Source organism: Astatotilapia calliptera, chromosome 13 (genome assembly GCF_964374335.1).
Source record: "Astatotilapia calliptera chromosome 13, fAstCal68.1, whole genome shotgun sequence".
Classification (NCBI taxonomy): Eukaryota; Metazoa; Chordata; class Actinopteri; order Cichliformes; family Cichlidae; genus Astatotilapia; species Astatotilapia calliptera.
In genome coordinates this window covers 7,677,702-7,704,851 of record NC_137434.1, presented here as the reverse complement: position 1 = coordinate 7,704,851, position 27,150 = coordinate 7,677,702, and the positions used below count along the sequence as shown (strand labels likewise).

Genomic DNA, 27,150 nt, shown 5'->3' with positions numbered 1-27,150 from the left:
GTCCGAACAATTTGTCAGTCTGAGCCACGATAATGCACAATTTTAAGCAAGCGCAGCATCCTCTAAATGTCCTACTTGTTTGGATTGCAGTTCTAGGTTATTCTTTGGATAAAGCTGATAAGTTAAACCTGAGTTTAAGACTGTAACTTAAAAGTTCCTATGCACTTTGACTACATTTATCTTTAAGGACACAGTTCAGCTCAAGGTAGGCTGACTTGGTAGACTGATTTTCAAACAGACACTCGTCTTCCTTGACTACTTAAATGCTCTATGGTCTCATTTAATATGTACAATTGTCTGAGTCAGATTCTGACGCTTCAAAATGAAAATTAGTTTTACATTACAAATTTCAACTTTACCTGAAAGTTACCTTGTTTCTCATTTACTGCCCCCTACTTGGGTGAAACTGCACAGCACATGACATTACCATAATTTACAAGAGGGCTTGGTTCACAGTCAGTCAACATAACTTTAATTAATGCAATGATAAATATACCATTTCCTTGTGTTTCCTTCTTTGTATTTCCTTACAGTGGAAGAAATCATTTAATATTAGCAGATTTTTTTAACACATTTGTGGATATCATACATGTTGAACTATAGTCCTCAGAGATCCCATCTTGTAGCTGTTTTTAACAAGACAGACATAAAAATGAAATTCTCAAAAACTTATCTGTATGCTCTACATATTCTGTGGTTTAGACGACGTAACTCAGGATTTCTGTCTTTATTTCCTTTTTTTTAAACGACACTTGTGATAACAGAAGATAACACAAGTTATCACTTGTGTGGTAATGTCTCACATTTCCATTTCCTATTTACAATCACAAAAATCAGCAGTTAACAATCCTAAAGCTGCAACTCATTTAGAAACACAATCTTATAAAAGCTTCAAAAATTCTTTCAGTTCATTAAAAACTTTAAACTCATTCAATTTACAGTGTTCAGAATTCATTAAGATGTTTCAGTAAATCACTTTTTCTTTTGCAAAATAAGTAAAGCAACTCATTAAATCAGTGGTCTCCATGTGAAGTATGACGAGGCCTTTCTGCTTCAGACGTCTTTCCAGCATTACAAAGACTGCACAAACCTCCTGTAGAAGAGACACGAGGGAACACAGTACACATGTTGTGGAAATGAAACAGATTTGGTGTAATCACTACAAGCACGATTAGTGTGATGTTTTCTCACTTTACGATTTCAGGCAGACGGGGGTCTCTGTATAAGCCGTTGTGCAGATATCCCAGAGACCCTTCAAATGTCACCAGCTTGACTCTCTCTGTATTCTGGGCACGCGCTGCCACCTCGTATGTCTGGGGGAGTAAAGAGAAGGAATTTCAGTTTACCTAAAACAAAAATGTTCCTAGAAGAGTCATTAATTACTTACAGCTCTAATGAAAACACTGACTCAGTTTACTTTAAATGACAAGCAGCTGTCTGTGCCACTGATACCTGCTGAGCAACCTCAATGGGAACCAAGTGATCATCCTCAGAATGAAGGAAAAGTATGGGGCTTCTCATTTTCTTCAAACTGCAGAATAACAGAGCTATATCAAATCACAGCATTTTTCTAGTAATAACATTTTTAGCTTATTAACGTATTACATATCTCTTAATATTTCACTACTGTATGTACATAACCAACTTACTTTTCTTCAGTAGGAAAGACAAACTTATTATCTTCCCATGGTGCTCGGTATAAGTAACCAAGGCCTGGAAATTTCCAGTAACGCTTTAAACACAAAGAAAAAAGTCATTGTAAAGTCTGTTGTGATGCAGTAACACAGTCACATGAAATAAATACAGCAAATACTAAAAGTGGTAGGTTAGACGAGCATACCCAAGCAAAAGGGTTAAATGGAGGAATATTTTGCCGAACAGTATTGAATGCGCCTTCAAGGATCACCCCATCAAACACCACTCCTGAAAAGAACGGGAAACAATCACCATGTTGAGCTCACATGCTCTTATGCCCAATTTATGCTTCAGCGGGAACTTTACATCATAGCCTACGACGCAACCTGACGTGCACCTTATAAGAAATGCAGCTAACACGTCTGGTCGATGTAGCCGCAGATATTGGGTTATATATTGGATTCCTCCTGTGCTGCTTTTCACTGCAGTCTTTGAATTTATCAGTGAGATAATAACAATCATCACCTCAGTATATGGAAAAATAATCTTAGCATCAACATGAGGACTCAGTAACTAATGGTTACCACGTGGTAACCATTAGTTACTGAACAGAATGGAGGGCACAAAAATAAATGTGGGGACAAAGGTTAAGTCGTAGGCCCTGCAAAGATTCCTCGCAGAAGTTTAAATTGGGCATTACTTCTATTTGCTTGATTCATTAGTAGCAAAACCTACCCTGCTCCAGAAGTTTGTCTGCAGTGTTAGTCGCCACTCTGCACGGAAATACAGAAAAGCATTTTCAGTTTATCCAATACGTCACCTTCTCATCTCATCGATGTTGCCAGATTCATTACAGCTGTCGACTAATTTCAACCAAATCCAATTTGATTATGTTTTTTTAAAGAAATGCAAACTGGTTCGAGGTATCTTGTTTTGAGCATTATAAGGGTGAACCAATACAATGAAAAACAGCTAAATGTGCAACTACATTCATTTCAAAATGAACACGTCTGTTAAAAAAAATAACCCAGATATTAGAAAATGAACAAAAAAATTAGGTTAACATAAAAAATAGACATTAAGCACCGAATTATCTCCACCTGGAAAAAGACAGAAAAGCTATTTCTCAATATGAAACGGGAAATATTCAATTCATGAGGGATCTGCGTTGCATAAAGCATTTATCACTTGCCTATTCATAAGGCTTCCTCCGTTTCTATTCAGTCAGTCAGTACAGGTAAGGTTCCATAATTTGCTGCCTAGTGACAAAAATCTGAAGTACTTCCAAACAGGGATCTTTAGGGTGCCGAGCTGGGCTGTGAACTATCTGCCATCATTACCACACAGTTGCTGATGAATTATTCCAGATTTAAATTACCCTCCTGCCAGGCTTAAGCACCAGGAAATTATGTATTTTTAAGATGTTTTCTTTGACAACTGTTAACTTTGCTCATTAATGTTATTAGCCTCCTGATCCTGTTCATCATTTTTGCATATAAAAACAGCCTGGAAGAGTTGGTAGAACTAAAAATGCTATGGCTTCTCATCATTTACCTTCAGTTGTTCATCTGGTGGGTCCTGGTTAAGATCAGCAGCTTATCCTAAGCCTGAAGTAAAAAGAACTGTACCAACGCCATCCAGCTGCTTCTATCAGGTTTTATAGTAGAAATCCAACTTTGCAGCCTATGCAGGACTTTTTTGCCCCAACAAGCAAATTTTACTTTTTACAGTCGAATGGCATTATTGCTTTCTGTCCAATTCGATAATGAAATTTAGAATAGCTCTTGACTGTTGCAGATTATTACTTCAATATTTTAAAAGGAAGAGGATGTGACAAGTATTCCAAACATTTTTTGGGAGTGTGTAAAGGTTTCCAAAATGCTGCACATCAGGAGTCTTTCCTTACTGACCCAGTGCCAAGAGAATGTCCCCAGATAACGACAAGGCTGTTTCTGCTGCGTTCTTTGACCCAGTTGTACACGCAGAGGAAATCAGTGGTCAGACCGGCTTCAGTTGGCTCTCCGGTGGAGTCTCCAAAACCTGCCAGAGTTTGTCACATCATTTGCTATTCACGGTCACGTCAGAGAGCTGAGCTTGAGAGCAAAGCAGCCACAAGGTGGCAGTCACTTAGAGGAAAACCCTCATCAGACATTGACCTGAAGCTGAACTGATCTCTTTTGACTGCCTTACAACAAACAACTCATCAAGCGCAACAAAATTAGTTCACAGTGATTATATGTCTGCAAATGATATTAAATCAATGTGAGAAGGTTTTGCTTTACAATCAATACTAAGGCTAAAAAGCACTGAAATAGAAAATATGTTTAAATAAGAGTCATAAATCTCCATTTGTACCAACCTCTGTAGTCAGGCACTAGGACATGGTAACCAAGAGCACTCAATATCTGTTGACACATAACACTTATTTGTCATCAGAATGGCCACAAAGACCTTTTAAAAGATTAATATGTTTTTATTTGTGATCACTCACTTTTGCAACTCCCACCCGATGAGGAGCTGCCCTGTTGGATTCATTAAAAAAAAAGCCACAGAGCCAAAAAATTGGTATTTTTTCCAAAGTGTGGAACCTCTACTCTTTGTATCTGCAGCTGTAATACAAATGCATTATTTATAATACCTCGTGCCTGTGTTTCCATGAAGATATATGAAAACTGGACTTCCATCGCTTAAAGTGTTTTGGTACCACGCCAAGTCTTTCCCCTGTGCCTCCTTCCACCGACTTTCAGGGACAGTGTGCCTTTGACGGTCAAAACAATGCACCGCTTAGAAATACAACCAACAACTGGATCATTAAAAAACAAGTGTTGTCCTTTAGTCTTAGGATTTTAAAAGCTATGCTAGGAAAAAAAAGAAAAGAAAAAAGTTTAACTTAGCTTATGCTCACCATACGCCGAGGGAAATTCCTTCCTCTGATGTTAAGTACATGTTGATGGTGTGATTAAGGGAGAAATCGGCAGGTCGGCTGAGGTCAACAAAGAATGGCAGGCTGACTATAAACAGGAAAAAAGAGAGGTGCTTTTTTTTCTGAGTAGCAAGCTAAGGATTTACAGTACATCCAAGCGGCAAACTGGATTTTCACATACTTCTGTGTGTGTAAACAAAGTGCTGAATTAATTCTGGAAGCATTTTCACCGAGAAAGGCACCACAACCAAGATAACAAAGAGGGCCAATAAGCCCCTTTTTAGCCACCCTTGGGACCTATAAGGAGACAGAAAAAAGACAGAAATAAAAACAATGTGACTGGAGACTAAAGATGGATATTGATAAGATCTTATTGATTGGCAATTCTGCTTATCGGACAGATTCTTCAACTATTCCTCCATTGATTCTTGTTCCACTGTCTTTGTGTAAAAGAAAATAGGCATGCGCAGGTTTTCAGCATGTTCACCTGAGACTTAACACTGTGTACAAACAGAGTGGGAAAACACTGGCAAGTGACTCAAGGGGTGCAAAATCTCCATGAACATGACTCACTGTTTTTGCATCAGTCATATAAACATGAAAGCATTTACAAAAGGTATAAAACAGTCTGGAGGCGTACAATTTCAGTAGACTAGGCCGTTCCTGTTTGCACTGACACCGACTTTCTCTCTTTATCCAAAAATTATTATAAACTTCTGATGACTTTATTCCGCCTACCCCTAACTGTCCAATCTGTGTTAAAACACCAAATCAACACTACAGCAACACTAAAAAGTTTGGCTCCCACTTCTCCTCTTCATGACATCTAAATTCAGCTGCATCCCTGCAGACAGTTTGAATGACTCAGCAAATGTGAGAAGCATCAAGTGAGGGGAGAGGAGGACGGGGGTGTGGTGGATGAGTTTGTTGAGTGGTGCAAAAAAAAGTGCAGCTCTATTCAGGCAAGATCTGAGAAACAAAAGCCCCCCCCCAAAAAATAAATACATAAATAAAATCTCCCTCAGAGACACACTGAAGGGTCTGTGGACCAGGTTGAGCAGATGTACTTGGAAATGCTCACTTATTCCCACTGGTGTGCACCAAGCAGCTCTCCACATGTCCTATCAGTCTGTGAATGCAGCATTAATATAGAGACATTAATATGGGAGAGAAGAACTGAACGATCTAATCAAGACGGCAGGCTGTCATTGGAGTCAGTCTGGACTCCCTGGAGGCAACAGCGAAAAAAAGGATGCTATTCAGACTATTGCCAATTAATGGACAATACATCCCACCCCTTCCATTAACACTTTAATCAGCCAGAAGAGCCCTTTTAGTCAAAGACTGATCTCTCTGTACTGCTCGGGGGAAACATCTAGGAGGTCACTTGTTCCAAAAGCCATCACTATCTAAAGTTAACTCCTTGAATTTATTATTCAAATCTTTTCTGAAAAAATAAAGTTCACTGCAGATTTTTAATTAATCACCTCTCTTTTTTCCTGTTTATAGTCGGGCTGCCATTCTTTGCAGGATGACGCAATGCAACCTTTGTTTTACTGGGCAGTCGCTCTGTAGAAGATGCGTCTGTTAGTGATGTTATATTTTCACATTTTCAAGACACTTCCAGTCCCTGACACAGTTTAGTTTTCAACAACACTACAGGAATTCCTGTACTCTGGGAAAATGACTCACTTGTATTGTTCCACTAGTTACTGTATTGATCTGTAGACCATTATGCAAGACATATTTTCAAATGTTTACAACAACGCCCTTTACGAGTTTTTGATATTGTTGTCTTCGCTAAATGCGTTTGCTCAATGCTTCAATGTCCATTTAGCTAGCTAACTATGGAACTCCAAAGTGTTCAAAATTAAATAAATAAATAGGTCAAGACGAAATAAATAACTATGTGAATAAATAAGACACAGATATGTAATGTGAGAATGATATTGTGAAATCATGGAACACATTTTGAAAACAATGCTCATTATTGTGAAATATATTACATTCTGCTATATAAATTTACTTATTATTGTGAAATATTATTTCATGGTCATTATTTTTCACAATAACAGAGATTATTCCTGAGGCATTTTATTTATTTCCAGCCGTTTTTATTCCAAAATGACCTTTTTTCAAAGTCAGTCTTTATTTCAAAATCCCGTTTTTCCCGATGGTCTATTTATTTCATAATGCGACTTTTCAGCAGAATGACTTTGTCTGTCAATCAAGAGAGACAGGGCGGAGCCAGTTGTGTGATTAGTTGCTCCTTTACTCAGACATAAGTAATAGCACATGTCGATTTAGGTTTAATGGTGCAATGCGTCTCCTATGCAGCTGGCGGCAGTATGCAGCTCAAAATAAACTTAAGGCACCGACAAATGCAAAACACTGGGCGCGAATAACGTTACAGGTGTATCAATTCTTGTGAAGGGCATAGCTGCAGGAAACAAGTCCGTTTCTGAGTTACTCAAAGAACTTGCTAACCGCTTAGATTGAACGTCTTCACCTCAGTCTGAGTATTGCAGCAGTGTACTGGAGATGAAGTGGTCCCTGGTCCAAGTTCTCATCACAACCGCACAGGGTTAACGTTAGCAAATGCTAACGCTATCACAGCTAGCTCCACTCCACGAAACGCTGTTTAGGGTAAGTAACGATATGTTATTATTGCTTGGTTAGTCTGTCTGTCTGCCAAATATGAGCTTTTTAATCAGTTTAGTCACAGATTTTTTTTTAATACTGTTTTTTATCATAGCAAAGAATTCTATAAATTAGGTAAGAGAAAATAATTGTCTTCTGGGTTAATGTCTGTATTACTATTTACATTGTTGTAGGTAATAGTTATTCATGACTGTTTTAAAGTGGCTTATCTTCTGTGCTAATATGGAAGACAAGTAATCTATGTGAAAGAAAAGAAAGCAATTTTAGTTCAACGTAGTGATTTTGTAAGTGGGTATAATTTGAAAATGCTTTTACTAGTACAGTGGATGTTCTTTAAATATTTAACATTTAAAGTGTGTGTCACTTTACAGACTCCAACTTCAGTTTTGGTTTGGTCTCACCGTTGTAGGTCATAACACAAACAAGTCGTCAAGTCAAGCAGCTGAGGAAAGGGCTTAAGGAAACCATGGTATGGCTGCTTCTGACAGAAAGATCAGACATCATTCCTCTTTTCTTACCAAGGGAATCAGAGACTGCTCCCTGTTGTGAGGTAAGGTCAGGTCACATCTTTTAACATCTGAATAGTAAAGGTATTTGGTTAATTTATGAAGGATGAACATTAATTGTTGACACAAAACACCAATATACTGTTTTGTATGCTTGGGTTAGTTGAACAGCTGGGTTACATTTAATAAAAATACACCTAATGTTGCTGATGCTCTTAAGACTACAAGATAAGTAAAGCTATAAAATGACTGTGGCCTGCCACAGAAGATGAAGATGAGGAAGAAGAGGAATGCTCTCGAGGATAAATGCAGAGTGGCAGGTTACCTTCGGTCCTTCATTGAAAATGGTAAGTCTGCTGCGATAGGTATTTTGCCATTGGTTTTCTCTGATTATACTTTGGTAAATTACATACAGTCCAGTGATCTTGGGTCATTAACAAAGTACACTATAGTAGAGCTGGGCAATATGAGATTTTTTCATATCACGATATATATATATTTTTTATAAAAGGACAAGAGCGGTGAGGTCTATCACAATAGTTTAATTTTTCTATTGAGAAAAAGTTATTTCGCAATACATATCGTTATCGTTCTATCGCCCAGTTCTACACTATAGTATAATTTTGTTTTGTTATTTGCTCCATGCAATACATAAGTGGTGGCATTATCAGTTGCACTAGAATTGTATGTAGACTACTTTTAGCTTTGTTAACATAAAAATATCTATAAAAGCTACAACAGCAATTTGAGTGGGGCAAAAATGTCTGGTGCCCTGTATGTAAGTGGTCATCTTTTATGGTATTTCTCTATAAAAGATTCAAAATAATGAATATAGGATGTCATTATAGTTTAAAACAATCTTCTGTTGCAGCATCTTGTGCACAACAAAAAGCCCTCATCAAGTTTTGGACAGGATGGGAAGTCTTGCCGAGAAATGACTGTGGAAGTGGTCAACAGCAATCTTCCAAAGTCTTCCACCGGTTTTGAAGTACTACGTCTTCCTGCACACTACTGTACCTATGAGTCATTTCTAATGGACATTCAGGTGTGTCTCAACTCTACTGACTCAGGTTTTGGTCTGGTTTACGATTGATTCCATAACCACATGGTAAAATTAGACCATTTCTTCTTTCTTGCATCACATTACTGTACTCTGTGTTCAAAGAAACGGACAATCTAGTGAGTTCTAGTTCTTTTTAATACACTTGACAGTGAAAAATACACACTACAGGTGTGCATTTATGGCTTTTTTAATATAAACTGATGAAGAGTTCAGATATCAAAATCAGTTGTTCACTGTACATTATAAATTACACAATATGTTTTGTTTATACTCGCTACTAATACAAAAAAAAATTTCTAGAAAAAATTATTTGAATTAAGATGTTACACTACTGTACTGTGTTCATTGTATTAAATCTGCTCAGAGTTGACATGTACTGTATATCCAACCAAGAAATGAATATCATTAAAGTGACAGCTGTATAAAACAAATCCTGTTTTATAGCCACTCACTGTTTTGTTGAAAATGAAATTGGTTATGCTGTTTTGAGTCAGTATTAGCTACAAAGCTGTAGAAATTAAAAAAAAAAAAAAAAATCCTCCTGACATAGAAACTGATTAAATGTAATAATGTCTTTCTACAAGTGATTCTGAAGTATTGGTAGCACAGCAGGGTCTTGTTCATTCAGTGCATCTGGGAGCTGAATCTCAGGAATGGTGATCTCATTTGATGGGCGGCGATTATGTTGTCCTGTCCAGTCCACACCATAATCCTCATCAACCTGAAAGAGCATGCACATGTTTTAAATCTAAACTGAAGAGGTGTTTCCTGCAGCTGTTCCTAGATGGACTTATTGAGTCTGCCAGGGCCTATGTGAGTTGCTTAGGCATTGGCTACCAACTAATTATTCATTCACCCATTCTAGGTCAGGATTGGTTCTCTTCAGGTATAACAAATTTAACTTTGTTTAAAGTATTGCCATCTATACCTGACAGGTGGGATAAAAAAGAATGGCTTGGGAGACACACAGCAAATCTCAAAGTTTTCCAATTAATGCTGAAAGAACCAAGGATGTAAATGTATTCTTGTTTTAGCTTTGCCGAAGACACCAGAGAAAGTATGATATCTATAATGCTGCTGAAATAGACAAAACCATTTCAATAAACTCGCTATTTAACATCAACCTTGTTATGCATTATCAGAGAACAATCAACTGCAAACAGCAATGAAACATTCAACTATGTACTATTTAAAGCACTAATGACCCTGTTGTCTAACAAGATGTGATAAGTAAGTAGACTGTGGAAAGCTGGTGGGTCTACTCTCTGTGTAAAAGGTTCCTACAGGCTCCACTGACCCCAGTCTCCGAGTTAACACACTAACAGCTAACACTGCTAAACGTGTCTCAACGCCGAGATGGCGCCGATAGCTTTAGCCGTAGCTGCCCCACTTTAGACAGTAACAAAAAAAAGTAAGCGATAATAATTCATTGTCAAACGTCATAATTAAGGTCAACATCTAAACAATGCTGTGTACAGAATCACACAGGTGCTCAATTACAGCATAAACTTACCTTAGACCTTCCTCCGTCATTTCCCTCCTAATTGTGCTCGGAGACACAGAAAACGTATCGGCAATTACCCCGATGGTTATCCCGGACAGCACTAAAGTCCTGAGTGCTGCACCGGGATTTCTAGACGTGGACGGCCAACATTTGAAGACTTCTTCCTCGGCGTATTCCAAACGAACACGGTGCTGAATTGCTCTTAAACCTTCGACAATGCTGTCATCGATGCTAAGATTTTGAAGAGCAATTATCATCCAGACATTTCAGAAACATCATCTAAACGACTCAAAACAGTATCTACAGGTAAATGATCCCTCTCTGATTTGCTTAAATGAGCAGAACTGGCTGAAGTTCACACCAGTCCGCCATCCTCCGTGACTTTTGACCTAGCACGCTGTTGCTAGCTGTAGCAGCCGTCCGCGGAGCCGGTATCCAGGAAAACTAGTCGATGGTAAACGATAAGCCAATCCGGTTGTTCAGTCTGACGTCACTAGCCGTGTCTGGGTCTAAACTCCGCTGCAGGTCCATATATCAAACGATCATATGGCATTACTGAGAGTTGAAAAACTGTCTAAAGTCTTTCATCTTTAATAAAATAATCAGCGTTCTGCTCTACCAGGTGTAACAATTGAGTTTAACATCCAGGCATCCATGAAAACGGAATTTATGACATTTAAAGGAGTTAGAAGTTAGCAGGGAGTTAGCTCGCTAGCTTCTATCTAAATACAATATAGCATGTCCTGACTGCGGGGTTTTGGAAACAAATTAAAACGTACAGCTCTGTTATCACTTCCAGCATAAATGAAGACAGAAAACTAAACAGCAGTGACGTTTGTAGGGTTACTGAAGTTGGGCTAGCTGGTATATAATGATGTGCTGCGTGACCGCTAGCGACACAGCTACGTTAGCATAATATAAACAAGCTAACTTTTTTTCCACTCGATAAAAGTTACCGTGAGTGTTCTCGGTGGTCAGGAACAAATGTAATCGCATGGCAGGATGCTGTAAAAGGACCAAACTTCAGCCAGGAGAACAACTGAGATAATCCATCCACAATACGAGGTTAGTCATTCATATACTGCTGCATGGGCTGGGCTGTAGTTACATCCTAAGGTTTTAAAAACTGAGCTTAAATAAATGATTAGCGGTAATAAAAGCCGAGGGAGATCAACAGTGATCACTGACTGTTTTAGGAGCTTTTTGAGATCAAATAGAAGAAAATACATAACATTAAACATGTTAACAACACAAAAGCCATATTAAACGCAGACTACTTTAGACCCGGAAGTAGGATCCGTCGCGTCATCACTGAACAACCGGATAGGTGCAAAGGTCCAGCCCACTTACATTGATTGACAGACAAAGTCATTCTGCTGAAAAGTCGCATTATGAAATAAATAGGCCATCGGGAAAAACGGGATTTTGAAATAAAGACTGACTTTGAAAAAAGGTCATTTTGGACTAAAAACGGCTGGAAATAAATAAAATGCCTCAGGAATAATCTCTGTTATTGTGAAAAATAATGACCATGAAATAATATTTCACAATAATAAGTAAATTTATATAGCAGAATGCAATATATTTCACAATAATGAGCATTGTTTTCAAAATGTGTTCCATGATTTCACAATATCATTCTCACATTACATATCTGTGTCTTATTTATTCACATAGTTATTTATTTCATCTTGACCTATTTATTTATTTAATTTTGAACACTTTGGAGTTCCATAGCTAACAACCTATCAACTCTATTATGGTCTAGTAAAAGCGTGCTTGTAGTAGTAACCAGAGGTGTGGACTCGAGTCACATGACTTGGACTCGAGTCAGACTCGAGTCATTAATTTTATGACTTTAGACTTGACTTGAAAAAATGTTCTAAGACTTGTGACTTGACTTGGACTTTTACACCAATGACTTGGGACTTGAATTGGACTTGAACCGGTTTACTTGAAAAGACTTGATATTTTACCCAAATATAAAATTTAACATGCATATTATATAGAGATTGAAAATGTGACGTCATTCACGGGTAGAACCGCAAAGGATTCTGGGAACTCGTGGCAAGCGGTACTAGGCGCACGCAGGCTTTCAATTAAAATCAGTTATACAGCGATAAAAAGAAACACAAAAATGTCAAGAAGCTGTTGTATTATTAACTGCAATAGCCGGTCGCATGACAGCCACGGGAAGCCGACGGGTAAAGAGATCGGTTGTTATCGGATTACGTCGTTGAAGAGAAATTGTTCGAGCCATGTTTCCAAAGTAACAAAGAGGCGACGGATGGCCTGGATTGCAGCCATTCAAAGATCAAATATAACATCCCAGAACCCTCCAGCTCACAGGTTAGTCTGCTCCAAGCATTTACATGAAGGTCAGTGTCTTTTAGTACTTAATACGTCATTTTCATAACATAATTGGTGATATAGGTTACAAGCAAGTCTGGCGCTGAACAGAAATTGTCGCGCTATGCTCCTTTATTTATTGTGCATAAATAGTGAATTGTCCTGACACAATATTGCGTTTCGCTTCTGTTATTATGGTACACTGACAAAAACATATACTTTTATTCACAGGATAAAACAGGTTTTTTGTATCACTAATTGCCCAGTACGATTACAGCATACAGTATTATTGTCACTGCTACATTTCTGTGATGCTACCAGAAATTATTTCCACTGCTAATTAATTACCGTTGAGCTCAAAGGTCCTATTAATAAACGGTTAACGAATGTGTATTTATGACGACGATTTGTGAGACTGGTAAACTTATGATACGTACGATGGTCTTTCGTTCTACACGGTGCATTTCAAGGTCCCTGTACCCATCCGTCGGTAAACTGTACCTGGGCTTGTTGCAGTGACCTGAAGTTACTAAACTTCACGAGTGTATGCACTCACTCCAAGAACCGTATAATTATAAATATGCATATAAATATGCTAAGATGAGATAGCTGACTTCATCTAACTAGCAAATGTTGTCCAGGCTATGTTGGTGATACAGTTTTTTTTAATATGTATGATATTTTTGTCATGTGATTTTAAAGCTGGTCCTACAACCGCATCCAAGAATAACATGCAGCTTATCTCAGAACTGTCGGTGAAAATTATTCTTGGAGTTAGGTTTAATTGAGCTGCATTTTAAAGAGGTGCAATTTCACAATTTGTGTATATTTTCTAAGTTCACTATTTTGTATGTGTTGAGAAAAACACAGATTTTAAAATTACATGGTCTAATATTTACATTTAGCATAACTGCAACATTATTTTTTCTTTTTTTTTTTTTAAAGACTCGAAAGGACTTGAAATTCAAAGTTTCAGACTTGTGACTTGACTCGGACTTTTACACCAGTGACTTGAGACTCGACTCTGACTTGCCTGACATTACTTGAGACTTGACTTGAGACTTGAGGATAAAGACTTGAGACTTACTTGAGACTTGCAAAACAATGACTTGGTCCCACCTCTGGTAGTAACACCATATAGCGTCATGTAGTAAAATGCCTGTCCTGCGCTTACAAACGTGTAACAAACGGAATAACAAACTACACGCGAAAACTGTCTTAGTGCAGACTGCTAGTGGACTTTTAATTCCACTAGCCGTTAAAAGGTAAAAGCTAATGCAGTAAGGTAAGCTAGCTAACTCACTGTGGTGACCGTGTCCCCTCCTTCTTCTTGGATTTGGAAGTCCGCTGTACCCCGCTATTGTGGGAGGATGGCTCATTCTGTTTAACGTCCCTTCTCTTCATTATTTAAGGTCAGTTATATTGAACAAAAAGAGACTTTATCTATACAGCTAAACGTCTGGGACAGTTATATGGCTCGCAAGGAACTTCAGCAAACTTTGACCGAAGTCCGTTCAAAGACCTGATTCGCGGTGAAAGGGCGGTGCCAGAGGCTGTTAAGGTAGCACATGTTTGCACTACAAAGCACAATATATGTTACACACCTTAAGACAGCAATCTATACAGCTCGATACAGTCTGTGGCAAAGGGTGTCAAACATCAGGTCCGGGGTCAGAAGCAAGAGTCCAGTCTGGCTCTCTGCAAGGCTTTGTGAACAGGGGCATAAATCTTTTTAAAGCTTTTCCTCCTAATAAAAACCTGCGTCTTGGCCATTCACCACAACCACAAAGTAATTAAGTGATAGATAAACAACTAAATGATAGAAAAGGCTCAGTTCTTTCACTATCTACTAAAAAAAGCATTTAAAGGAGAGTTTGGGCAAAATACTTCCTAAAATTAAGTATTATGTAAGTACTCTTCGGGAATACTTCTCCAGGCTACCTGAAGTTCCCCAACATTACTGACTGAAATGCAGCCCCAAAACACTGCAGAGATTTAGGGCTGTAGACATTAACTGTTATCCCTCTCGCTTTACCTCCCTTGCACATATTGATCACTAATTGAACCAACAATTTAAAATGTGGATTCCTCACTCCATAAGACATGCTTCTTGTGTAATTTGACGCACCTCAGCCTTTCCTCCCTGTTTCTCATCATTAACAATGGCTACTTGCCTGCCAGCCTTCCACTGAGAGCATTTTTCATTGATCAACTGAAGGGCCAGATGCATCTTTCAGGTCCTGTGTCAGGTCTTTCCTGACGTTTTATGTGTTTCATGAGGACATGATTTTCTGATCCAGTATTTTAGACCTGACACTTCTTCTTTTGCCCCACACTTGTCCAGTATTGTGAGACTTATTTAATAGCGTGCTGAACACCGTGTAAAACGTTTTCAGCTAAGAGCCCTTAGAGAATCTCATTTCTGGTGCAAAAACATTATTTTATGTCTGTCAAACTGTGTTATCTATTGCATTTTTTGTAGATTCAGCTAAAGCAATGAGAACATATCATGTGTTATGATACAGGCTGCTAGTGATAAAGAGCCAAAAGATACCATTTAAAATTGTTTTTTTTGATAAGTGTGCTAAGTTATGCGCAGACAGAACTCCAGTCCATTCTTTGAGTAAGTTTATTTTAATGCTTGAATGATTCATAGATCAGCATTAAGTGACAAAACAAAACCTTTGAAAATGGCCAGCTACAAGCACTGGACTGAAACTGACAAGCCTGGAGAGCTACTGCTCAGGACCACTTTAAAATATAAAATATAAGATGCAAAAAAGAAAAAAGAAAGAAATAAAAACAGATTTGCAATCCACACCAAAAACACTAGTGCACCCTTGGGAGCATTTACTGATCACCGACACTCTGGGAGGTTTCTATACTGCAAGAAATATGTTTTAGATTTTTGGCAGCAGTCACATTGGTGGTGTGTTTGGGAGGAAATGTCAATAAAAACCTTCATGGGGAAAACCTTCACGAAGAACTGTCTGGAGGGTTAATATAAGCTGGGATTAATGCACCAAGCTTGACATGTTCTGGATCAGATAACACATTGAAACCACACAGCGTGCACAATTATTGGCGCACTTTGACTTTGTCATTATTTCTATATGCCTATTTTCCAGCTCTGCATCAGATGAATGATAATGATGATGAGGCCTAAAGTGATCCACACCTTGTATTAAGTTGCAGGATTACCTCAGCTACGCTGGAGCACAACCACCTCTGAGTAAGAGTTCTCTGTGCTGTGTTGTAGGGTTCTCTGGTCAAGCCTTGCTCTTGCACTGAAAGTCGTTGTTGTTGACTGGCACTGTATAAATACAACTGAACTGAATCAAAATACATAAAGACACGGGCTGCTGTTACTGCACATCATTACGCATGCATCAAAGTAGTTCACTGTGTATTGTCACTAAGCCAGCACACCTCTCTGAAGAGCATTTGGGAGTCTGCAGTTGCTGTCTTAGTGAAAGTTGACTCTGAGATGAAGAAACGGACACTCCACGATTCAAAGGCTTATGACAGTTATTGAAATGAAAAATTGCTAGGATGGTGGATGCTCATATTATACACGGCCAAAGTTTCAAATAATGAGGTGGGTGTATCCTCTATGAGCCAAAAGCTGGGGCTTCATAGGGATCTAAACATTCTTTTCAGTCATTTTTTTCTACTCTTGGCTCCATTAATGTGGTCATCTAAAGCACTCAGCTCTGGCTGTGAGCACAAGCCACTTTCTTTTCTTTTCTGTGGAAGGAACAGCCATTGAAGACAAAGTTGGTTTAAAGTGATGGGGATTGCATTCTGTTTTTTTTATTTACCTTTTACACAGCAACCCAACTTTTCTGGAATTGGTTTGTAATTGTACACATTTCTATTTCTAGAGAGAAAAAAAACCCTCCTTGCAATGCATTTGCTCAACAACAAAGTTGTGACAGCAGTTTTTTTTTATTTCACATCTTCTTTACATTAAAAAAAAAATCCCCAAATGTCATACATTTTCCATCACAACAATCTGAAAGCCTGAATGATGTGGCATGAAAAGGACACTTGAGGACCACTCAGGTTATACAAAGAAAACGAGCAAACGTCTCCAGTAACTCTGTCAGTGTTTGACAGGTGATATTTAGGATGCACAGCAGAGAAAAGGCCTCTAAGGACCAGAGATGTCACTGAAATAAATTAAGAGGATGTTGCAGACGACTGCTTTAAGAACTGTTTGGCTTGGGCTGTATGAGGGAACCGACCGAGAGGACATTGGCTGCTGCGGTGGAGCCCTCTGTTAGCTGATGGGTCAGGTAAACACCAAAGGTCACCTAAAAAAAAATTAAAAAAAAAATCACAAAATAGCAGAGCGTTTGAGTTGCCACACACACACACACAAACAAACACACAACCACACAAAGCATCTACATGAAGGTGCAGTAATTGCTTTTGACTGACCTTCCCGCTGCGGTAAGCAGATAGAGACATTAGCGGCTCTTTTGTTTTGCTTCCTGTGTCTTGGTCAATTCCAACCATGTGACATCTTCCACAATGTCCTGCAACCTTCAGGTTAATCACAGAGGGAGCATATTCATTTTGGACAAATCCGCAGTTGAAGATTTCATCATTTATCTCAAAGTGTCAGCTCACCATGAATTGAGTACTGCCAATAACCAAGTGTGACCAATTATCCTCCTCAAACGGTTCGACACCAGCGATGACTAAATTGGCCCGGAAGCGGCTAATGACACTCTGTGTGTCAAGGAGCTGATCGCCCTCAGAATCGTCCTGCCTGAGAAGGCAAATGGGGAAATTGCATGTTAGTTTGCCTTGCTGTGTAAATGACCCACTGTGATGCAAATGTACAGACATCGACGCATCCTGAATATTTCACTGGAGCCATGTGTATTTTGAATAACATGCCATGTGTTCAAACCTGCTGCTCATTAGGTTCTGAATGAGCTCCACGCTGGCACGGCTGATCATGAGATACTGAGCTTCATTTACCAGGGAGAGCGATGTGGAGGTGGCAGCTAGAAGGGAACAACTTCATATTAGCACAGTGAGCTGAGGAAAACATTTTCATTAACACTGTCGTTTTAAAATGTCTGGTAATTGAGGTTTTACTGAAATACAGCATTTGGAAAATGTAAGTGAATCTTGGCACACATCCAAATGCGCACTCACAATTCAACACACAAAATGTTTTGTTGGGTTACACGGATGAAATCTTCTATCACTGTGTCCTTGAAATATTCTTAAAAAAATATCAGAGAATGTACAAGGAAGTGACAGCTGCAGAAACTGTAGCAGAGAAAGAGCAGCCACAAAAAATGAGATCGTTATACCACAATAAATACATTTTTGTTTTTTAAATTAAAAGGAAATAATTATTGATTAGATATTATGACAGAAGTTGTCTAGTAAATAAAACTTGTCAAGAAATATTATACTGAAGCAAGAGTTAGTTTTTCCAGACTGCAGAATTGCTCTCTGAGTGCTTATTTGTCAAATTGCCAGTTATGGCCTAACAAATATTAAAGATTCGAGTGAAATTTCACTCGATATGAGGAAATTTACTCAGGCTGTGAAAACAGTTGCAACAAGTTTCTTAGTGCTCTACAGAAAATGGACAATAACCTGAGATCATAACATTCCTAAAGACGTAATCAGCAGTGGTACTGTACACTGGATTAGTGCATAAACTGATGGATTCAGCCATTGTTTTCTTAACTCCGTGCTTTATTAATGCTGTTATTGATTTTTTTTTTTTTTAAATCATTTGACTATGGTTAGCAAGCTCATTTAGCAAGCTCCATAAACTACAGTGGTGGAAAACACAAATGCACTTTGTTTTATGCACATGCAATTTTTTTGGATAGTCTGCACTATACAGTATAGCATATATACATATTAGGGGTGCAACGATACTCGTATCGATATTGAACCGTTCGATACAGTGCTTTCGGTTCGGTACGCATATGTATCGAACAATACAAAATTTGTAATTTATTTTATCAACTTTCCTTCTGACGATGCTGTCTGTGTTGAGCGCTCAGTAAATCTGCGTTCGACTACTCAGCCTAGGCTGCACTGTCGAGCGCAGATCCACTGAGCGCTCAACACAGACAGCATCATCAGAAGGACGAGCGCAGGGCAAGCTAGCGAGACAGAAGTTAAGCTCTCCTTGCAACATGAAAGTGAAAGCAGACAAAAACAACAAGCATGCATGTTACAAACTTTACCCGAGTCATTTAGACAGCCGTTAGCACATGATTCTCCTTATGGGGACCTGATATGTTTAATATTGTGGCGAGCTCAGACAAGGAGGAGAGGGAGGTGTCGTTTGGTCTTGCTTACCGTGAGCTAGTCGTCCCCGACGACCCCATTGCCCCACACAAAGTCCTGCAAATGTCCAGGTGCCTTCTTTTGGCGCACCGCCGGTCACGACAGGCGGGGGAAAAGTCACTCGGGTCAGAACATGGGGTGCCACCATCATCCCACTTCTGACACCAATGTGGCGAGCTCAGACAACGAGGAGACGGAGGTGTTGTTTGGTCTTGCTTCCCGTGAGCTAGCCAGGGAGCACAGCCGTTTATCGACATCTGCAGAAGAACACTGCCGCTAGCTAACTGCTCAGCGCGGCAACCGCACAGCAACAACAACACACAGAGCGCCCTCTGACCCCGGAAGGACACACCGTCGCAGCGAGAGGGCGTCACCCGTCACTATGGCAACATAAACAAAACATAACTGTACAAACAGAACCCCGAACAGCCCTGACCCGCTACAATATGCTGCTGAGAATATAGCCCAGAAGAAGCGTATAGTATAGCTTTTATTTTGGAAAGAGCCATTTCTCTGTAATAAACTCTCTTTTCCAAAGATGAGTGACTCCTCAATCAGATACAGGTGTTACCGCGCCAGATCCGCGGCCCCGAACCGTAGTAAGGAAACCTCTGGCAGTTACTTGAAGGTTCCGTAACTGACTCGTAGCCGGCAACAGCTTACTATACAGGTCAACTCCGCTAGCAAAAAGATCGAAGGAGGCGTAGGAAACTGCTTCACCGAACTTTATTTCTTCTCTAAGGCACGAACACAGCGTACAGTGGGCTGAAACAGTTTACTCACAGCGAGCATCGCCGACACAACTCTGGCTGTCGAGGGAGTTATTATATTCCTTTTATTTATTTTCTTTCCGTCTCTTCTGTAGCTAACCGTTACTTTTTCCCCTTCTCCGCTCTCTCTCTTCACACACACACACACACCAGGCAGTCGCGCTACACACATCCCGAATACATTTCCCATCAGGCTTCATCCTTAAAGGGCCATGCCTGTAACACAGGGCTTGCAAAATCGGGCTAGCGATTTTTCCAGTCGGGCTACCAAAATCTATCTCTGCCCTGCCCGTCGGGCTATTGTAGGAAGGAAAAATATATGTCAATGCTTTTGCATTCTTTCGGAAATGTAGCTGGGTAATTATGTCATTGGCATCGGTGAGCCACTGTCAATATGTGACATATTGAAATCGCGTTTGAATTTGCGCTTGTTTTTTGCTTTCACTTTGCAAATATCCAGGTGCCTTCTTTTGGCGCACCGCCGGTGTTGTGCCAAAAAGTGATTGTCTGCCAAAAACTGATTTCCGGTATTTGCCAAAAACTGATTGCTCGTATTTAAACTGCTATAAGTAACTTGTTGGGCTATAATATGTGAAACATATGTCAAATGCATCCCTCATGGATGACATAAAGTCATCTTGAGCCACAAACAACATTCGTGTAACAAGGTAGAAGCCGCAATCAGTTTTTGGCAGTGACTTTTATATAACCTTTATTTATCCAGTTAAAAAAAATCTCATTAACATTAAAAATGTCTTTTGTAAGAGTAAGTTGGCCAAGAGGACAGCAGAAATGGCAGCAAATATTACAATATTTCTGTAAAAATATTTTAAGTGGGGATAAAGGACCGGATTGGTTATAATGTAAGTACAATAGCAGAGAGTTGTAAAGATACTTGAAAAACAGATATTGTTTTAATTCTCTATATAACCCCTTTGTAAACCCTGTTCACCGAAGTCTATTTACGAACATACGTAAAGATATTACACATAAAAAATACACAGAAACATTGGAAATCAGTTTTTGGCAGACAATCACTTTTTGGCACAACACCGGTCACGACAGGCGGGGGAAAAGTCACTCGGGTCAGAACATGGGGTGCCACCATCATCCCACTTCTGACACCAATGTGGCGAGCTCAGACAACGAGGAGACGGAGGTGTTGTTTGGTCTTGCTTCCCGTGAGCTAGCCAGGGAGCACAGCCGTTTATTGACATCTGCAGAAGAACACTGCCGCTAGCTAACTGCTCAGCGCGGCAACCGCACAGCAACAACAACACACAGGGCGCCCTTTGACCCCGGAAGGACACACCGTCGCAGCAAGAGGGCGTCACCCGTCACTATGGCAACATAAACAAAACATAACTGTACAAACAGAACCCCGAACAGCCCTGACCCGCTACAATATGCTGCTGAGAATATAGCCCAGAAGAAGCGTATAGTATAGCTTTTATTTTGGAAAGAGACATTTCTCTGTAATAAACTCTCTTTTCCAAAGATGAGTGATTCCTCAATCAGATATATTTATTTTTTTTAATTATTTTTGTTTCAGCAACATTAAATTTAAAAACTGTACTTTTGAGTTAAAATATATATTTATAATTTTAATAAATGACAAATTAAAAAGGCATGAACATTTTTTTGTATCGAAAAAATATCGAACCGTGACACCAAAGTATCGAACCGAACCGAACCGTGAATTTTGTGTATCGTTGCACCCCTAATATACACATATACATATATACACATATATATACACATATATACATATATACATACACACACACACACACACACACACACACACACACACACACACACACACACAGTGTGGTTGTCATATAGTTGTACTGTTGTTATTAAGTGAGATGTGACCATAGAGATCAAAATTATGTTCCGCAGCTTTTATGTGTATAAATTTGGGCTTTTTAACATTGGAGTCTACAGGGTTTTACTCACTTTTGGAGTAAGCCTCAAGGCCACTCTGGGAACGGCAGCTTTTTTTCCTTATGTGCTTACATCCCTTGGCCTTGTTGCTTAGCTTGGATACAAATAAAAAAGTTCCAAAGATGTGGAGTGTGGGAAATGAAGATGTCAGAAATGTATATTAAACGCCAGGATAATCTGGAGACTCGCAAAAGGCAGATTTCAAAACAAAGAACGATCGGCATCTGCACAGGCGAGGCTGAGATGTCCTAATTTGCTGTAGCTCAAAAGACACAGCAGTACAATGGCACCGACTTCACATGGCTCCTCTCATCATACTCTTTCAAAGTGGTACGATAAGAAGAACTGTGGTGTCTGGATTTGTGTGCATTCCTCTTCAAGGAGCATAAGTCAGGCCAGTGGTAGCAGCCACAAGTCCATTTGTTCATAACAAAGTGGGAGTGACTCTGAGGTCTGCACAGAGCCTCAAGTTCACCATCTGATGGGGAAATTTAGGTCATGCAGACCCAAGCTGACCGTTGTATACATGCAAAAGTATAAGTAAGTATTTCCTGGTATAATCCTAGCCTTAGATTCTCCCTGGATGCTAAATGTCCAGAGCTTTCAAATCCCTCATCTCCAGTTTGTAGCACAGGCTTGCCATTAAAATCCTGGCTCTCCATACTCAGATTAAGTTCACTTTTATGAAGTCATATTAACTATAACAACTGAACTTGATGCACTTTATGCATTTATTTATTGTGTTTTGCTTGCCTTTATATTAACGCTGACATGGGACAGTACTACAATTTCATTGAACTATTGTACAAAATTTAAGTACACAGTTTTAAGCCACTGAGTTGTGACATTTAACTCATTAATCAGGTATGCACTACTTTTAGATAAGCACTTTAAATATACATATCTTGTGTTTACAATGGAACAGCCAATCAGAAAAACGTTGGCTTAAGGCTGGGAGAGTGAATTAGCTAAAATGGCTTGTGTCAGAGTGGCGCACACAAGCTAGGAATAAGATAAATAAGGATTGTTTTGAACTGTGAGTCATCCAAAGCTACTCCAGTGGAGCCCAAAAAGAAAATATAGAGGATGAAATGAACATATTGGGGCATGTTTTCTGCTCCCTTATTAATAATTTTCACACATTGCAAAGTGCAAAAGGAATCAGGTGTGAATGTTTGCTCAGTAGGTGTGATTTTTTAAAATCAAATCGCATGTTCCAGTCTAAATGAGGGATTCACATCCTTGGCTGAGAATCCCTGGCATACGCAGCATTTTCACAGTCTTTCGGATTACAATCTGACGCTCTTAAGCAGTGTTACAGAAAAAGATGTTGCCAGCATTACTGAATGCAAGGTCACACTGCTCGTGTACTGTATTCCACATAAATCTGGAGTAAACAGAGAAAGGCGAGGCAAAACAGGTGAAACGCTTGTACTGGTACCTTCACTCGGCCTTTTCTTCATTTCTCGGGTGAAATCAGGCCTTTGTTTTATCAGGCGGCACGGCTGTCCAAGGAAGTCTGAAAGCCATGATGCAGCCTCATCCCCACAGTCGACAGTCTCCACCCTTGGGGAAGGAGGAAGATTATATTCAGGAGACCCCCGGGGGAAATCTACAGAGTTTTGATGCTGCTTACTATTTGCTGTGACATCTAATCGGAGAATCACTGGGTGAATGGCTTTTTTTTTAAGCTTGTGACTCGTCATGTGGGGATCTGTCAGAGGAGATTAATATCATCCAGTGCTCTATTGTTTGTTTTCCCCTAAAAATGGTAAGCAGCAGGAATTTCATAAGAAGCTGGGAGAGGAGGGCCTTATAATGCCATCCGCAAAGAAGGGGTAGCATAAAGAACGACACAGGTAGGGAGAGCGTTGACACGAGAGAAAAACAAAGAACAAATGACATGTGTCACAATATTTCCTGCAGCTCATGCTTTTCGGATGTCTCAAACGCTGCCAGCTCACCTGTCACCACAAACTTTACTGTGACACACCCTCGTGTGCGAATGATTGTTGTTTTCCAGGGGAACAGAAATGGTATCCATCCCTGTAGGGCGATTGAAGAAAAAGCAAAACAAAAATCCTCGTTGAAGTTTACGGCACAAAAATCGGACTAACTGAAATTTAGACATATATTTTAAAAATGTATTCCCAGTGAGCCATGGACTGAGTGTCTGACCTGGTGCCTGCAGGAGCAATTTGTTGGAGCGAATGTGGACTTGCGGGCGAATGAGACACAAACGTGGCTCCCTCTTCTGACTCAGGCAAACGCCGTTTCCATTTACCACCATCCAGCCTCTGTCATACAGTAAACCCAGCGGGCCCACCGGCCAGTCGTGGACCTGCATGAAGAGCAGAGTCAAATCAAAACAGGTAGAGTGGAAGAAGGGGGAGGAGAGAAAAAGGTTAGAAAAGAAAGACGAGAGATAAGGCTGGGCTGTTCTCAAACCTCATACGCTCCACAAGATTTGATAGGATAGATGTATATGTTGGTCAGAGTATAAGCCACCCCATGGCTGTTTGAGTCTCTCAGTTGAAATCCCTTCAGTGATGCTTCTGTGGGCTTCTTTTCATCTCCTTTATATACTTCTCCATTAGTAATTTTGATTGAAGGAGATTCATTGGAGTCCTCTGACGCTGCAGCAGCTCTTTTTAACTCCTGTAGCCTCTCTTGGTCTACTCTGACGGGTTTCTCTACGAAGCACTCCGCCACAAAGTTCAGGAACTTTTGACAGTCTTCAAATGTTGACATGTAGCCGAAGGACACTCGAACAGATCCGGTCGGCTGGCCATCCACTATGTCGATGTTGTCTCCACAGACGTGGCCGGCCTTGAAGAGAAAAAGAGAGAGAGAGAGACGTTTCATTCTACCTACGCATGCCCTTAACCGACTTTGACAATTTTCTCTTTCTTTCATCTCTCACCTGCAGGTTCCTCTTCACCCGCTGACTGGTGATCCCGAGGAAGGACTGACATGCCCCCGTGTTGCAGAAGCAACCCGTGCGCACGTGAATATTGTACAGGTTGGCCATTCTGTCGACCTGTGAGTGACAGAAATTATTTCACCTCCTTTACATAAACACACAATTATTAGACTGTTATGAAATAGAAGTAAATTCTGTTTTCCACATGCACCTGTGAATAGCCAATTATCTGTCCATTTGAATCCATTAGGTTGAAGTTCAGGACTGCGCCCTGTGTGATTGGACTGTCAAACTGGCCTTCGGTGTATATGTGAGCCACTGGTCTCCCGTTGCCATGGCAAAGACTTGACAGCAGCATGTAAGTGTATCGTGCCAGGCCGAACGTGTGCTGCTGGATGTTGTGCATGCTCCCTGAAGGGAAAAAGAAATAAACGAAGGTTGAGGGTTGTTGTTTTTAACCTGAGGCAGATTATAAACAACCCGCATACGCATCATGATTTCGCTATTAAACAGATTGAATGAATCGCCATGCTCTGGCAACAGTACCTGTGATTCTGTAAAGAGCTTCAAATGCGTGATTTAAGCCAATGATGTCCAAGAAGGACACAGTGCCATCTTCAAATCTTTATCGGGGAGAGAGAAAACATTGCGTTTTGAATACAGATGCTCACAACAGTGAGTTCTCAGAGACTATCTGGCCTTCGATGGGCTGTAAGAATGTTTTACCTGTCAGAAATATTTGCTGCCTGCACATAATAATCTTCTCCGGAAAGGTAAGCTGCTGCTGTGCCTCCTCCAAAATAAGTCTTTTTTAGTATGTCTGCTGCGTCGTTACGGACAAGAAGCGCCCCCAGACCTGTGGGGAAGCCAAATATCTTGTAGAAAGAGATAGGAATGAAATCAGCAGGGCAGTCCTGTAGGCTTAGAGGCGAACAACTGACATAAGAGGCTGCATCGAGCAACACAAACCAGCGGCCTTGGTGGGCGCACGCTGGGTAAAGGCGTCTCGCCTGGATGCCTTTCACATGGCTAAGGGGATACTTCCTCCCTGAGAAGTTGCTCTGTGCTGGGTAGCAGAAGAGGTGCGGTGTCTGGCAAATAACATCTTCAACTTGAGCTTCATCCTTTGCTCTGTTTTCCAATTCCTGCGGGGAGACGGGCTGGGTAACCACCCCCCGGCTAGAAGTCAGTCCTCTCATGCCAACTACAGAGGTATGGCTGTCAGTGAGGTAGCAGAAGTGACTCCCTGCTTGGCTCTCTGTGTGCGACCTCCAGGGAAAGCTCTCAGCCACTAATTTAAGAGCGGCTGTACAACCAGAAGTGAAAATCACAGAGTACTCCTCAGGGGTGGTGTTAAAATGCTGCAATACCCTGTAAGAAAATGTTTTCACTCATTTATTCCAGCAAAGTACCAACTGAAGGAGTTGCTGGCCCATTATTAAGGCTTTTGAGAGCATGCACAGACTTTACCTGTATCTGACCCGGTCCACCGTGTCATGTGTGAGTCTGCTGCTGGGGTTGTGGCTGTGGGGGTTTCCTATTGGGGGGAAAAACAAAAAGGAGATGCTTTTAAATTTCATGGCTCAAGGAAAAATAACCACATAGCAGTAACACTTGGTGGGATTTTATGTGACTTGTCTCACCGTACAGATTGCTTGTAATGTCCCGGCAGTAGTCCCTAAGCACAGACTCGGGATACAAAGTAGCTGCTGCATGATCCAGGTATGTTATCCCTGTTTACAACAGAGAAGCAACGGTTTACAGCCAGCGGTTCCGTCACTACAGCTGCTGCTCAGGACTGAGCACAATCATTACCTTTAATCCGCGTGAACTCCTGCTCGATCACGTCTCTGAAGTTTTCTCCATAACCGTAGCGCCCCGAGACCTGCTGAAAAGTTTCAAAAGTGCAAAGTTGGTGAAAAGCCATTATGACAATTGTTCCGCCGAACAAAGGTAACACAAAACACAGCGGGACTGCTCCTGCTTCAGATATTTCAAACGCAGTCCTTATCACTGCGTAGGTTACTGATCGACTCTGCTAGAGTGTAAAGTCCGGCGGACAGCAGCTGAGCTTTTGTAGTCCTCGTCCATTTGTAGTCCCTGTGCGTAAGACCGGCCGACCCAGCAGATGTTGGTGTTACTTTACCTCGGTGTAATGACTATTTATTTATTTACTGCTAGGAAGACGGAAGACGGAAGAGAGCACCAAAACATGCTGCTCCTTGGACCAATCAAAACTGTTGTAGCTGCACTGCGGTCACGTGGAAAAAAAAAATCTCAACCTTCGCTTTTGGCCAATTTTTGTAGAAGAGCATCAGATAAACGGTTGGCAATCTTAAAAATGTTTAGCTTAGAGAAAAAAAAGTCCTTAAAAATGTACACTGGTTTTTAATATAGGTTAGTTGAATCTTGTAAGCTTATTGGGAGGCCAGGTATTCTTTGTGAATGTGATTAACGATAAGTGAGAGTCATGCAGTTTTAAGTCTATCTACCTTAAAAAATGTTCCTTTATATTGTGTAATTTTATGTGTTTTTA

General features: G+C 40.2%; 2 protein-coding genes and 2 long non-coding RNA genes across 6 annotated transcripts; 1 reads left to right on the top strand and 3 right to left on the bottom strand.

Moving 5' to 3' along the window:
* Positions 1-449: 449 nt before the first annotated feature.
* LOC113035323 (lysophosphatidylserine lipase ABHD12) lies at positions 450-14,217 on the bottom strand. Of its 2 annotated transcripts, XM_080287573.1 has the most exons (14): positions 13,945-14,183; positions 6,046-6,127; positions 4,740-4,855; positions 4,541-4,646; positions 4,274-4,393; positions 4,127-4,157; positions 3,995-4,040; positions 3,546-3,675; positions 2,371-2,408; positions 1,841-1,923; positions 1,650-1,732; positions 1,453-1,531; positions 1,192-1,313; positions 450-1,093 (listed from the first exon to the last, which is right to left on the bottom strand). In XM_080287573.1, exons 1-14 carry the CDS (start codon positions 14,018-14,020, stop codon positions 1,072-1,074), a joined length of 1,134 nt encoding a protein of 377 aa, XP_080143699.1. In that variant the 5' UTR covers positions 14,021-14,183; the 3' UTR covers positions 450-1,071. The 2 variants fall into 2 exon arrangements, with proteins under 2 accessions (XP_080143699.1, XP_026046611.2); XM_026190826.2 differs by lacking the exon at positions 6,046-6,127 and having other exon boundaries at positions 13,945-14,217.
* On the top strand, positions 7,629-9,219 carry LOC145419561 (uncharacterized). Of its 2 annotated transcripts, none has more exons than XR_013900855.1 (3): positions 7,629-7,769; positions 7,991-8,072; positions 8,597-9,219. It is a non-coding gene; the product is annotated as an uncharacterized LOC145419561 (long non-coding RNA). The 2 variants fall into 2 exon arrangements; XR_013900854.1 differs by having other exon boundaries at positions 7,946-8,072.
* On the bottom strand, positions 8,906-10,678 carry LOC145419562 (uncharacterized). Its single transcript, XR_013900856.1, has 2 exons — positions 10,302-10,678; positions 8,906-9,509 (listed from the first exon to the last, which is right to left on the bottom strand). It is a non-coding gene; the product is annotated as an uncharacterized LOC145419562 (long non-coding RNA).
* A 2,353-nt stretch (positions 14,218-16,570) lies between the features above and the next one.
* Positions 16,571-26,685, bottom strand: mocos (molybdenum cofactor sulfurase). Its single transcript, XM_026190667.2, has 15 exons — positions 26,430-26,685; positions 26,258-26,347; positions 26,085-26,151; positions 25,341-25,985; positions 25,161-25,237; positions 24,826-25,025; positions 24,615-24,731; positions 24,140-24,520; positions 23,870-24,032; positions 23,656-23,737; positions 23,133-23,257; positions 17,563-17,659; positions 17,277-17,418; positions 17,085-17,189; positions 16,571-16,957 (listed from the first exon to the last, which is right to left on the bottom strand). Exons 1-15 carry the CDS (start codon positions 26,539-26,541, stop codon positions 16,850-16,852), a joined length of 2,511 nt encoding a protein of 836 aa, XP_026046452.2. The 5' UTR covers positions 26,542-26,685; the 3' UTR covers positions 16,571-16,849.
* Positions 26,686-27,150: the final 465 nt, after the last annotated feature.

What these genes read in the sequence shown, in the direction of transcription:
- LOC113035323 (XM_080287573.1), bottom strand. Translation starts at nt 14,020, where the DNA reads ATGAGCCATCCTCCCACAATAGCGGGGTACAGCGGACTTCCAAATCCA. An exon ending in AGACAAACTTCTGGAGCAGG is followed by an intron (nt 1,924 to 2,370) that starts GTAGGTTTTGCT and finishes CGTTCTTTTCAG; the next exon opens with GAGTGGTGTTTGATGGGGTG. An exon ending in CGTCTGCCTGAAATCGTAAA is followed by an intron (nt 1,094 to 1,191) that starts GTGAGAAAACAT and finishes TCTCTTCTACAG; the next exon opens with GAGGTTTGTGCAGTCTTTGT.
- mocos (XM_026190667.2), bottom strand. Translation starts at nt 26,541, where the DNA reads ATGGCTTTTCACCAACTTTGCACTTTTGAAACTTTTCAGCAGGTCTCG. An exon ending in AGTAAAGTTTGTGGTGACAG is followed by an intron (nt 23,258 to 23,655) that starts GTGAGCTGGCAG and finishes TCCTTCCCCAAG; the next exon opens with GGTGGAGACTGTCGACTGTG. An exon ending in TTGGCAGTACTCAATTCATG is followed by an intron (nt 17,190 to 17,276) that starts GTGAGCTGACAC and finishes ATTAACCTGAAG; the next exon opens with GTTGCAGGACATTGTGGAAG.